Source organism: Poecilia reticulata, unplaced genomic scaffold (assembly GCF_000633615.1).
Source record: "Poecilia reticulata strain Guanapo unplaced genomic scaffold, Guppy_female_1.0+MT scaffold_321, whole genome shotgun sequence".
Classification (NCBI taxonomy): domain Eukaryota; kingdom Metazoa; phylum Chordata; class Actinopteri; order Cyprinodontiformes; family Poeciliidae; genus Poecilia; species Poecilia reticulata.
Window position 1 is genome coordinate 21,325 of NW_007615096.1, and position 12,384 is coordinate 33,708.

Genomic DNA, 12,384 nt, shown 5'->3' on the forward strand with positions numbered 1-12,384 from the left:
TGTTGCTGTGGCCAACTGTGTCCGTTTCTGAGCGCTGTGTCTTTAAGTGGAGCTTGTTTGCAGTGCGCATGCGCGTGCTCTGTTTAGTTTTCTCCAACCTGAAGAGCTCTGGCTGCCTAGCTTCGCATCGCTGACTGTTGTTGTGAAGCTTCGAGAGAAACGAGACCATTCCCCCCCCCCCAGCTGGAATATAAAGGAGTTAACAACAGACGTTAATGTGACAGAAAGCCACGCTTGAAGAAGTCTGGAACCGCAGTGGAAACCGACTGTTTGGGTGAAGAATAGCTAAACTGTTCGCTGAAAATACCCCCCAGCAGCAGGAGCAGCAGCAGAGGGGCAAGAATAGCCCTCACGGATCCCACATCACAGCACAGCCACTGCGGCAACCCTGTTCTCTGACTCTGGCGACTACAAACGCTTCAACCACTTTTGGGTTTTCTTGTGTGACTATTTAGGTGGGAAAAAAAAAATCTTCGGTGAAAACCCAGTTGCTAGAGGAACTACCCGCTTTTAGTATAGAGATTTGTTAACGCATTAAAATGGCTGCTGAGACGGTATTTGCGAGAGAATGGTTCTAATTCAACGTATCAAACTGCAAATGAGCTACGCAGGCTAACAAACCGTATTAGTTTGGCCTATGAGAATATTCAGCCAACAGCAGCTTTTGATTTAACGTTTATTGTTTCTTTAAATAGCCGCTTCCAAGGCAGAAGTGGTGACGGGAATTCCTCTCAATCCGAGTCCATGCATGCGGTTAACCGAGCAGCTTTAATAGACACACATTGCAATTATTTTAGGCCTTTTTAAGTCTTAATCGAGTGTGCCCACCACTCAGCGAACATGCAGGACTTCTTTGTTATAGTTGAAGCGTCCTGAGAAGTCGAGGCTTTCTCTCTGAGAAGGCCCCGCTTGGTCGACCTGGAGGGGAGGAAGAAAGAAGAGGAACCATGGAGATTGGAGGAAGATGTAAGACTCTACTTTTTCTATTCGGGCCGAAGCTAGTTTCGAGGAGCCATCCGAGGGGAATCCACAAATATCTGGTGGTGTATGCGTTGTTTTCCTTCGTGCTGTTAACGCACGCCTCCCCGGCGAAATCCTGTGACAAGAGCTGTAACTCGGGGAAATGCATCAACGGATCCTGCGTCTGCGAGCGAGGATGGGTCGGAGATCGATGCCAGCACTGCCAGGGGAGGTTCAAGTAAGTGGGCCGAAATCCCTTTCCCGATGCCGGGCTCTGAGTAATTYCTCTAGGAACGATCGGAGGCAGGGATCAGTAGGTGAGCAGCATCCAGTGGCTGCTGTTTAATTTAGGAAATCGGTGTCAGTGAAAGTCATCAGGAGACGGGAACAACATATGTGTGGGTCCTGCTTGTGCAAATGACCAAAAACACTCCTGCTGACTCACTGCGTAACAGGATGAGTCCTGCTCAAAACCCGTAATTGTGGAAAAAGTTAGCAGACCTGCAAACGCAACACAAACATTTTCAAAACCGGCATGATGTACTGTACTATCTTTTACCTAGCGGGTTCATACTTCTTCTTTTTTTTTTTAAGTAAACATTCTGACTGAGCAACTGTAAAACTTTTATTTCCATCACATAAAAGTCAAAAGCATTTTATTGTTATTGAGCCTACAGCACAACGAGATCCAGAATCCAACACAGTAATTTTGGCAGCTACACACAAACAGCAGGCTCTGACTGGTGATCTACAAAACACAGCAGCTTAACATTTTGATTTGGCCCCCAAGCTTCAGGGTATTACATTGGGACTTTAAATCAACACAAGATACGGGATAATTGTAAATTACAGTTGAAACCAGACGTTTAAATACACTKAATAATGAGACACAAATTTTCTCATGGTCTAAATTTAAATTAGACCAAACTTYTCTTGTGTGAGTTAGTAATACCAATATTATTTTTAGTCACTAAATGGCTCCGAGAAGTTGTCAGAGATTTATTTATTAACATTTAAAAAATGCSAGGTTTACCAATTATTTTGTTTACTGCTCAAGCAGGAAATCAAAAAGTATTTAAAATATGAAGTGATGGAGCAACCTTCATTTTTTTTTAACTCTATTTGGATCTTTAATACTTTAGGTAATTTCTATGCAGGCTTCACACCTGTATAGTATTTAGTAGTGTTGTGTTTTATCTGTATGACTTGGATCCAGCCTTTCGGGTCTCTTTCCAAAAGCTTCTCTCAATAGTTTGCTGGAGTTCTGGCCCATTCCTCTTGACAGAACAGGTGGAACCGAGTCAAGTTTGGAGGCTGCCTCACCAACACGTCTTCTCAGATCTACCCACAACTTCCCTTAGAAATTACCTTATTAATAGTGTTCAAAGATGTGTTGTTTGACATAAGTATAAATTAGAGCCGCACAATGTCACCATCAACATTTCAATATCAATGTTTGCAATTGAGTGCCATATGTAATTATGTATCAAGTTTTAAGTGTTGTGCTAGTTTTACACTGCATGGCGGTAATATGTTTAGCCAGTAGGATGATCTCTAATTGCCACTGGTGCAAACCATAGCTATATTTTAGTGATGCCATGGTAAAGCTTTTAAATTAGGGTGGGGAAATCATAATGGTGTAAAACTAGACAAAAAGAATCGGGGGCAATTTTCCTGATGCAATCGTTGTATAAATGGTGGGAGAATCTGACTGCAAAAACTATTTGTTGAGTTAGCAAGCAATAAAGACATTTAAAAATACTGTTTTTCTTTAGAAATTCTGCTTGGTCTGAATATTTTTTTCTAAAACTGTTAAAAAGAAATAGAGTAAAGGAGTCTGAAAAGTCGCTTTAAAGCAACGGGTTTTAGTATGTTGTTGAATTGTTTATGTCAGAAGGTTGCACTTGACATTAGGTTTGGAAACTATGCTAAGGCCAAGAGAAACGCGGTGTTTCATGCTGTAATAAGCTAGAACAAACTGAACTTAGGCACCTGTGCATATAAAGCATGTTTTGTCACAATCAGGGTTTTCGTTTTTAGAGGAAGTGACGTTTTTCAGCAGTCTGTGTGGACAGTCACCATTGTGTAATAATTTGTGCATTCAGTATAGTAACTATCCATCTGTCCACATACCTATTAAGTCATTTGTCACTGCTTCCTTATATTATTATGTTTATCCATCCATGCATTCATACATATGTCCATGCATTAATCATCCATCTGGTTGTCAATTCATTCACCCTCTCTCTTGCAGAAATATCTCCCGTAAATACATAATAAACAACTGCATTATGTTTTGAAAAAAATACAAATAAAAAAAGCTAATATGACTCTGGACCTCTAGAAATTTCTGTAAAGAAAAGCATGAAATCCTGCCATAAAAAGATGTAAATTGGATAAAGCGTACCCTATTCCATATCAAATCTATTCTCTTGATTTAGTGTTTAGAGGTCTGTGTCATAAGATCTTCCAAATAAAAGATCTTTGTCTCTTCTCGGCATCGCAGCACATATTCTAAACCAATAACACTTTCCTGTGCACTGGCTTATTGACTCACAGTTGCAAATAGATTTTCAATGAAATCCCCAAACATATAAATCAGTTTGGCTTTGTGACAAGAGTGAGCACCCAGTGGCTTTGAGGAAACACCTGTAATCCACTTAAATTTCCATAAACCTCTCCAGCAGCAGTGCTKTTATTGGATGAATTCTCAAAAGGAAGGAATATGTGTCATTTGGTGGCGATGCAAGACAAAACAAATAGGGTAGATATAATAAAATCTAAGGATGCAATGGCAGAATTAATGGCTGCTAGCTTGGTAATGTTGTTGGATGGCCTTTCATTACAGCTTAGCCGCTCTCAGTGGCGCAGATGTAACTCGATCTCTATAAATAGCGTTGTACTTAATGTGGTTACAGGTTTTTGTTGCTGGTTGTCATCAGACATGTTGTGGAGTAACAACATGCAAAACATAAGACACTTTCGAACTGTGACGTTCTATAACATGTGGCATGACCATAACTGTGTGGAAACGTTGTTTTGATTCATGTTTATGTGTGTGTGGTGTCGCAGTTCTGTAAACCGCATGAGGCTGCCAAACGGATTGCGTTTCTCACRGTAGCTTCAGGTGCAATATGAAAGATTAATCCTTTTTTTGGACAATTAAACATCCTCTGGATGTTGCCTTTTCTCTGGCTGCATGTTTAATTCATAAGATCTCATCTCCATTGCTTAGTGGGAAGGAGCCAGAGTAAAAGCCGTTTTCTTTTTAAGGAATATAGTGCGAGGATCTTGAAAAAAGAATGTATGCCCCGTGGACTTTTTATGTTTTTGTCAAATAAAATCTTTGACGGACTCGGAGTAAAGTCGCAGTTCCTCCACTTTTTCGCGTTTTTCAGACTTTGTAAAACAATAATCTTCACTATGTTGTGTTGGTTTGCTACATAAAATACGAAGAAAATGCACAGAATTTTTCAGTTCCTAACATAGAAGAATTTGAAATAGTTTTCCAATGTGCTGTTTTTTTCCCCCCYAGTTTCAAACTACTTTAAATCGGAGAGTTTAAAACTGTCTGAGGGTCTAATAGTGCAGCAGTCAGTTTGTGTTTAATTTTTTTTATCAAGCATGCCATGTTTTTGTGATGCATTTGCTCCCAAACATCAGAGAGGAAAATCATTTTCGGGCTCCTTTCTTACAGATGGTGTCTAATTATACAGCCTCTGTCRTTGTGAAACATAACAGTGGGCGGTCACTTAAAGGCTTTTTTTCTAAGGATTAAAGGACCTTTTACTAAAGACTGTAAATGGTATCTTTTGGTTGCTTSGGCCTCTTYCTGTGCTCACTGGGCTCCTTCAATGCTGACTGTTTAATCTGCAGAACTAAAGACACACTGTGAAGTTATAATTTAGGCCTTTTGGATTATTTAGTTTTTGGGAAAATTCTGTTTTGGTTTAGTATTAAAAAAAGAGAGCTGTGATTGTGATTTCTATTCCTTTTAATCAGTTTATGGAGCTGAATGGGTTGCAAAGAAACACAGTTCTTTTAACCTGCATACTCAGAAAGCATTTGGATGTGTGTGGGCCCACAGCAGAGACCCCTCCCATCTGGGCAGAGAGGCTTCATCATAGGGGCGGGGGGAGGTGATCATAAACAGAACTCATGTTTTGATGTTCGGTCACCCTTCCCTCTGAGGGGAGAAAACCATAACAACAAAATCTGATCATAGCTGAATCACCACATCCTCTCACTGGGGGGATGAAGCGTTGACATTGTTTCATTAATATGTTTTCCACTCTGTGCATACCAATCCACTGAAACAATTTCTTTTTAATGTTTTGTTTTGTTTTTYGTTTTCCAGATTGACAGAACCTTCAGGCTACCTCACCGACGGGCCCTTCAACTACAAGTTCAAAACRAAGTGCACCTGGCTCATTGAGGCCTAGTGAGTCCTTCATTCGATTATTACGCAGAAGCTGAACAGTCGCAGCAAAATTGAGAATTTTTTGATATTTACCTTGACGGTAAAAAGGCTTCAGGACAATTTGTCCCTGTGCTRCAGTCATTTTTATTACTCAGATGCTGCCATTTTATCCCAAATTAATCCCAACTGGTAAACAGGCAAACCATGTGGTTAAAAATGTATTTAATCAGTGTTTTAGTTTGTATAAAAAGGYTCAATACTTCCTGTTGTTCCACTCATTGTGGAACAAAACGGTGGTCARCTTGTAGGAAATATTATCAAAGGGCCTGATCAAGCAAAAATACTTGCGGTCAAACTCCTCCCTGTAGATATTATTAGTCATTTATAGTCRCATGTTCTTATAATCATGTCTGTACTTGCACATTATTCTTTGTACAGATAAACGTGACACATTCAACCATATGATTTTTTTCCCCCCAAGATTGATCCGGACTTATGGGGCTTCACAGTTCTTTTTCTGACTTTGTCMTGGTATCAAACGAGAAAGCAAAGAGTTCCAGGTGTGATCTTAAAATACGYCCACAGCTGTGGCTCCAATCAACATTTTCTGATGGTCTTTGGCTAAATTGAAGCAAAGTTACCAAGAATCCTCAAAACCTCCTGTGGCAGATGGCTTCTTTGGAGTGATGTGGACACAAATGTGGGAGCACCCACTTAATTTTAGTCATCCTTTAAAAGCAAATGATGGTTAAACGGCATAACATAAAACTTAACAGAACAGGCAAAAGTTTCTGTATGATTGTGTTTCTGGATTAAGGATTAAGAGCCTCTATATGCCAATTCTAACCATCATTTAGAATCTTTTTTTTTTAAACTAGAAATATAATTAGCCAAAGTTAGCTTGCTATTCTCAGRTCCAGTTGGTTTTGGGATGTTTCTGTGGACTAAGAGCATTATTGGACCAAAACACAATCATTAATTCATRTTTGCTTTTTAAATTCACTACAAAACTGTTTTCTTTCATAAAGAACTCAAATTGCYGAGTGTAACTACTTGAACTAAATAAAAACTACTTCAGCAGTTGAATGCCCTGTGAATTTAAACATTATAATATATATTTTTTTGTAGCTGTTGCTGATTCCTGGTGCATGAAATGACTTTTAAAGTTATAGTTTTTTAATTCTAATGTTTTTATTAGCATCTTTTTCTGCATGTTCCTTCCCAAATTAAGCTGTAAACATTATTCCAACTCTCTCTTATCAGACAGAAACACGTGGATGTTTTTTTTCTTTCAGCCCTAATGCGGTTCTGCGGTTAAGATTCAACCACTTTGCMACAGAGTGCAGCTGGGACCACATGTACGTCTATGACGGGGACTCTGTTTATGCTCCTCTGGTTGCTGTTTTCAGGTGAGAAACTCCAGATTGATCAGTCGATATGCACACATCTAAACTTTGAAGTCAGAAAAAAAAAAGAAACCACTTTCTATGTCACTAGTTTGAAGTTTTTCTGTTTCAGATTGATCATTTTTTGTAACATTTCTCTAGAAGTATTTAAAAACACTAAATGGGTTTGTGCATATATTTCCACAGTGGCCTGATCGTACCAGAGACACGAGGCAACGAGACGGTTCCTGAAGTTGAGACGACTTCAGGCTACGCACTGCTTCACTTTTTCAGCGACGCTGCCTACAATCTGACAGGATTTAACATACTCTACTCGTAAGTATTTGACGCTGAGCATTTAAGTTGTATTTCAGCTGATAATTACTTGAACCAATCTTTTCTACTCATTTATTTTTATTTCCAGGATAAACTCTTGTCCCAATAACTGCTCCGGTCATGGGAAGTGCACGCCGGGGAACTCGGTCGCCAGCAGAGTGTACTGTGAATGTGACAAGTACTGGAAGGGCGAGGCGTGCGACATCCCCTACTGCAGGAACAACTGCGGGAGCCCCGACCACGGCTACTGCGACCTCACCGGCGAGAAGCTGTGTGTCTGCAACGACAGCTGGCAAGGTGAGAGCCGAGGGGGGAAGAGGAAAAAGATGACGCTTATAAGTCAAAGTGACTTCTGCAAGTGGGTGGGCTGTGAATGCTGATATAGGCCGGTATGGATTTTCACAGGATGTTAACCTTGAGGAAAAATACCGAGGTTTCACAGTATTTACAAAAAAAGTAGGACGTTTTCTTATTGCTTACATTTAGAATAAAATCGACTGTTATTYGTGCTATCTTGATTACCACGTTTCTAATGAGGTTTCCTCTAAAATCAGGGTATTTTTATACATAGAGCACAAAATTATGACTTTGTTTAAAAATGAACCAGATCTGGATCTTCAGGCGTCAGCAAGATATTGGTGAAGCCTTGTGATAACTCCACTCTTTTGAAATGTTGGCAGAATTTTTCTGCACCATATGCTAAATTGTTGGTTGATGTCATGAGCAGTGTGGTACCAGGGAAACAGGAACAGCTGTGTTGTGTTATGACACAATGTAACGCTGATTGCTATCATGTTGATAAGCCCTTTGACTGCGCCTTATTATATTTTTCCAGCTGGAAGGAAGCAAAAGCTTTTGCATGATGGAACTTGACAGTAATTCAGCATGCCCTTCACTAACACACATTGATGCTTGGCAACTTCTTGCATTTGATTAGTTCAGGCTTATGTTTAGGTTTGGCTTGCTTGCAGTTTTTATTAGTGAAAATATTCCTGCCATACATACAGATACAGTTTGCATCTTAAAAATGGTGAACTTTAGGAGCATGTATTTTTATTATTTTAATTATTTTTTTGCCTTGACATCACTTGATCTTCTTTACATGACGTTATATGACAGCAACAAACTTTGGTGTGTTAGATTTACAGTCTCCTATACTGTTTCTATTATGTAACCCTGCTTTAAACTTTCATAACTTTATCCCTGACCTGTCTGCTGTGTTCCTTGATGTTTGTTCTCAGATGTTGTTCGAGGCCTTTGCAGAGTTGGTTGTATAAATAACACGCAGGTTATCTCTATTTACTAGCTAACTGACTTCTGAATTCAATTGTTTGCTCTGAGTTTTAGGAGTATCACATTAGAAAGGGACAGAAAACTAATGTTCACCACACTTGGACATTTTTTTGTTATAAAAACTTTGACTATCACATTAAATACCATTAAAACATATTTAGGTTTGCAGTTGGAACATGACAAAATGTGAAAGGAGTTCATATTTAAGGGGCATGGAAACCTAAAAGTCAGTGTGGATGTGTTGCAAAGAGCTTGTTGTATTGCGTTATTGTATTTTTAACTTGCATGTCGTAATGCCTTCCCTCTCTGCAGGCCCAGATTGCTCGCTGACTGTACCTTCAACCGAGTCCTTCTGGATCCTCCCAAGCGTCAAGCCCTTTGGCACCTCCCTCGCCAGGGCTTCCCATAAGGCCGTGGTGCAGGAGAAGGTCATGTGGGTGGTGGGTGGATACACATTCAACTACAGCTCATTCCAGATGATTCTCAAGTAAGTTGCTATATATTTTTTGAGTCACCTAATCATTTATGGTCTTAAAATTAGACGGCTTAAAGAAATTTCAATAGAAACCAGTGAAAAAATACTTTTGATCTTTGTCTGGTTATTAGGGATATCTGCCACTATTCTCTGAATTTTTTTCTGATTTATTTTGGAGAGATCACAAGCCGGTGTGGGCAGTTTGTAGTAGAAGCTGCTTCTTTGGAATTTTTGGTTCGTTAGAGGTTTTGTGTTTCCATATGAACGGCTTTTTGTTGTCGTTGACGTTCGGCTCAGTGTTTATTAATCACCAGGTGTGATGAAGATTCCTGACGTTCCTGCTCTGTCTTGTTTGAATAACAGAGCATTGATGTGACCAGGTGTTCCTGTTTATTGCACACAAGCTGTAAATTATGTACACTCATCACTGTGCAGGGCCTGCGGCTGAACCAAAGCATTGTTTACTTCTTTACAAATAAAGGCAACGGTTGATGTGCAAGTGACCAGATCCAAACCAACATCATGAGTGGGAAAAAAGCCACCATTGATTCTGAATGTATCTGAATCTTGATCTTGAATGTATTCAAGGGTTTAAGAATGTTTATTTACACTATATTAACAAAGTGAAATACATTAGGTAGATTAATTACACACAGACTGTTTTCAAGCTTTCATTTCTGTTCATTTTTCTGATTACAGCTAATGAAAACAAGATGTTTAAGATTTGAATATTAAATCAGATCAATAAAAAACATGTTTAAAACCAAAATATGTGTTTAAAGAAAGTTCTGCTTAGAAAGTATTTTCAGAAATGACTTTTAATCTGACACACTAGGCTTATTTTATGGTTGCATTGTCTTTATACAATTATTACAAAAGAAAAAAAGCTGAACCAAAACTGCACTTTACAAGAAACTACAGGCAATTTTAATTTTCTTGGGAACTAGTTGTAAGTGCAGACTATGTATGCCTTTGTCTCTTATTGTGACAGTTTGCATTCAATTATATCTCTTTTCCTTTGTTGTGCTGATGCTTCTCACACCATAGAAACTTGTCAGACCGCTTCTAGGTCTTCCTCAGAAGAGAGATTTTATCTCAAAGAACTTTCTGATAATTATAATGGTTATTAAAAACTGCTGCAGGCAGAATGTCATTAGCAGTTCTGTCGCCTACAAGCATATACCTGGGTACATTCTGGTAAAAAAAAAAAAGCAAAAATCACTCATGTTACTGCTCATTTATTAGATGTTATTGATTATTACTGTTAGAATGTTGGGTAACGCTTTATTTTTTATTTTTAATAAACATGAAGGAGTCTTAGTTAATGTTTGACTTGTCATGAAGTATCATTTGGTAAATAATAATATATTTAATGCAAAGTTGACACTTTTAATGGACTTTTAACACAAGTTTTAATGTAACTTTGCACTAAAAGTGTCATTATTTACCAAAGAATGCAACGTTGACACTTCTGATTGACATTTGGTTAAACTTTTAGTGCAGCTTTGCAATAGTGTCATTGTTTACCAAATTACCCATCATGACAACAGTGAAACATTTATGAAGACTCCTTCATGTCCAGGTGTTATGTCATGTTTATGACAGTGTTATGTCAGTCTTATGCACACCCCTTCAAATAAAGTGTTACCAAATAATTCTAGTTCTAAAAATATTATAACATTCCTTTATTTTTTTGTTATTGATCAAACATCAAACCATTTTGCCACAGTGGAACAAACTGCATATGCATTTTAGTGGATTTTATATGTATCTTCAATGGAATTTCTTGTTGCATGTTGGAGGTTTAGTTGACATGTGACGTTTGTTTCTCTGCAGCTACAATCTGGAGAGCGGCGTTTGGAACACGGTGCCCATCACCGGTGGCCCTGTGCCACGATACGGACACTCACTTGCTGCCTTCCAGGTATCTACACCACGACAGACACCCAGGTGTTGCATTCTGCTGTGCACGTCTGACATACTTCTATAAAATCACAGTAATTGTTACAAAACAGGAGGTTTTATTCAACATATATAGGGAGGAATGACTAAATCTACATTCACAAAGTAGGTCCAGTTTTTTATTATGTTTTGTTGAAATACTGCTAATAAACTGTGATTGCAATTAGACTTTTTAGCCACCTGCATTCAGAATTAATGTAGATGCTGTTTACATAAGTGATCATAGATTCTTTTGCCTATGGATTGATTTTAAATTTGTTGAACAATGGGAGCCGATAGTGTTATCAAAGCTCCATCCAGTGTCTGCACTCCAGTTATTCAGATTTACCACGTCCGGCTTCTTCTGGTGTAGAATTATGATGTACGTTTCACGACGAAGACGTAAAATTGTCGGATACATAACAGATTTTACAACATGTGGAAGTCACACAAGTCGGATTGTTTTGGGCATGAAAAGTTGGGTATGAGTCGCATAGCGAAAAAGCTGTAGATATCAGGGCTGCTGGATTTTTTGAGAGTCTTATATTTGTGATATTTTTGAATATTGTAACAATATCGGTTGAGATTAAATTGAATCAATCTTGCAATAATCTTTCCGTTAGTATCCTCTTCCTCCCATGCATTCTGTAACAAACCAATCAAGTTTCTATGCTTTTCAGGACGACCTCTACATGTTTGGTGGGAAGCTTGAAGCCAGCTGGGGCAACGTGACGGACGAGCTGTGGGTGTTCAACATGCCAGGTCGGACGTGGCAACGCAGAAGCCCCGTCGTCGGCTCGCCGGCCCAGGCTCAGGTTTACGCTGTGGAGGGCCACACGGCCCACTGCGTGCAGCTGAGCAGTGGCGAGGCCATCATGCTGGTCATCTTTGGTTACTCCCCCATCTACAGCTACATCAGCAACGTACAGGAGTACAACCTGAGTGAGTCCCAGCTCCGCTGAGAAACCCAGTATCGCTTGATGACCTCAGTCATCCCATTTCTAGTTTAAAAGTTTATTTCCTCTTCAAAAGCTCTTACACTGAATAGTGAAGGTTAGTTTTTAACTCATTTGTAAACCACATGAAATGAACTGATTTGACTTTTTTCTGATTCAGTCAGTTGATAAAAAAAAATCATAAAGTTGGAAAACGACATAAGCCAAACAGTTACAATAATAAACAGCATACAATTTCATGTTTAACTTTTATGATGCATAGGATGACAGGAGAATGACTGACGTTAATCATGTCTGCTGTTTATTTCACTGATGGCTGATTAATTGTTTCTGTCTGTTGCCGACTTGCTGACATGAAGAATAAATGACGATCAGTTAAATACAAACAAATCTTGTCTTAAGATTTGTATTTTGTTCTTGTTTTGTTTATAAATACTTTACTGCAGAAAATAATTTTTATTTATGTTTTTTTTCCCGCACTGCTCACTTTAGTTGTTTCCATTCTTGCATTGCCTTGCAAACATTTTTGTAAAGCAAAACTTTTTCCACATTTAGTCACGTTGCAATAAGAAAATAAGAAAAACGTGCATTGCAAAAGTGAAACTTTGAAAAACTTTT

General features: G+C 38.7%; 1 protein-coding gene across 1 annotated transcript; it reads left to right on the forward strand.

The window, feature by feature from the left end:
• The first annotated feature begins 75 nt into the window (after positions 1–75).
• On the forward strand, positions 76–11,772 carry LOC103460885 (attractin-like protein 1). The gene is made up of 8 exons (XM_008403206.2): positions 76–1,198; positions 5,318–5,401; positions 6,676–6,789; positions 6,973–7,101; positions 7,190–7,398; positions 8,707–8,881; positions 10,706–10,793; positions 11,491–11,772. The coding sequence occupies exons 1-8, from the start codon at positions 948–950 to the stop codon at positions 11,770–11,772; spliced, it is 1,332 nt and encodes a 443-aa protein (XP_008401428.1). The 5' UTR covers positions 76–947.
• The last annotated feature ends 612 nt before the right edge of the window (positions 11,773–12,384 follow it).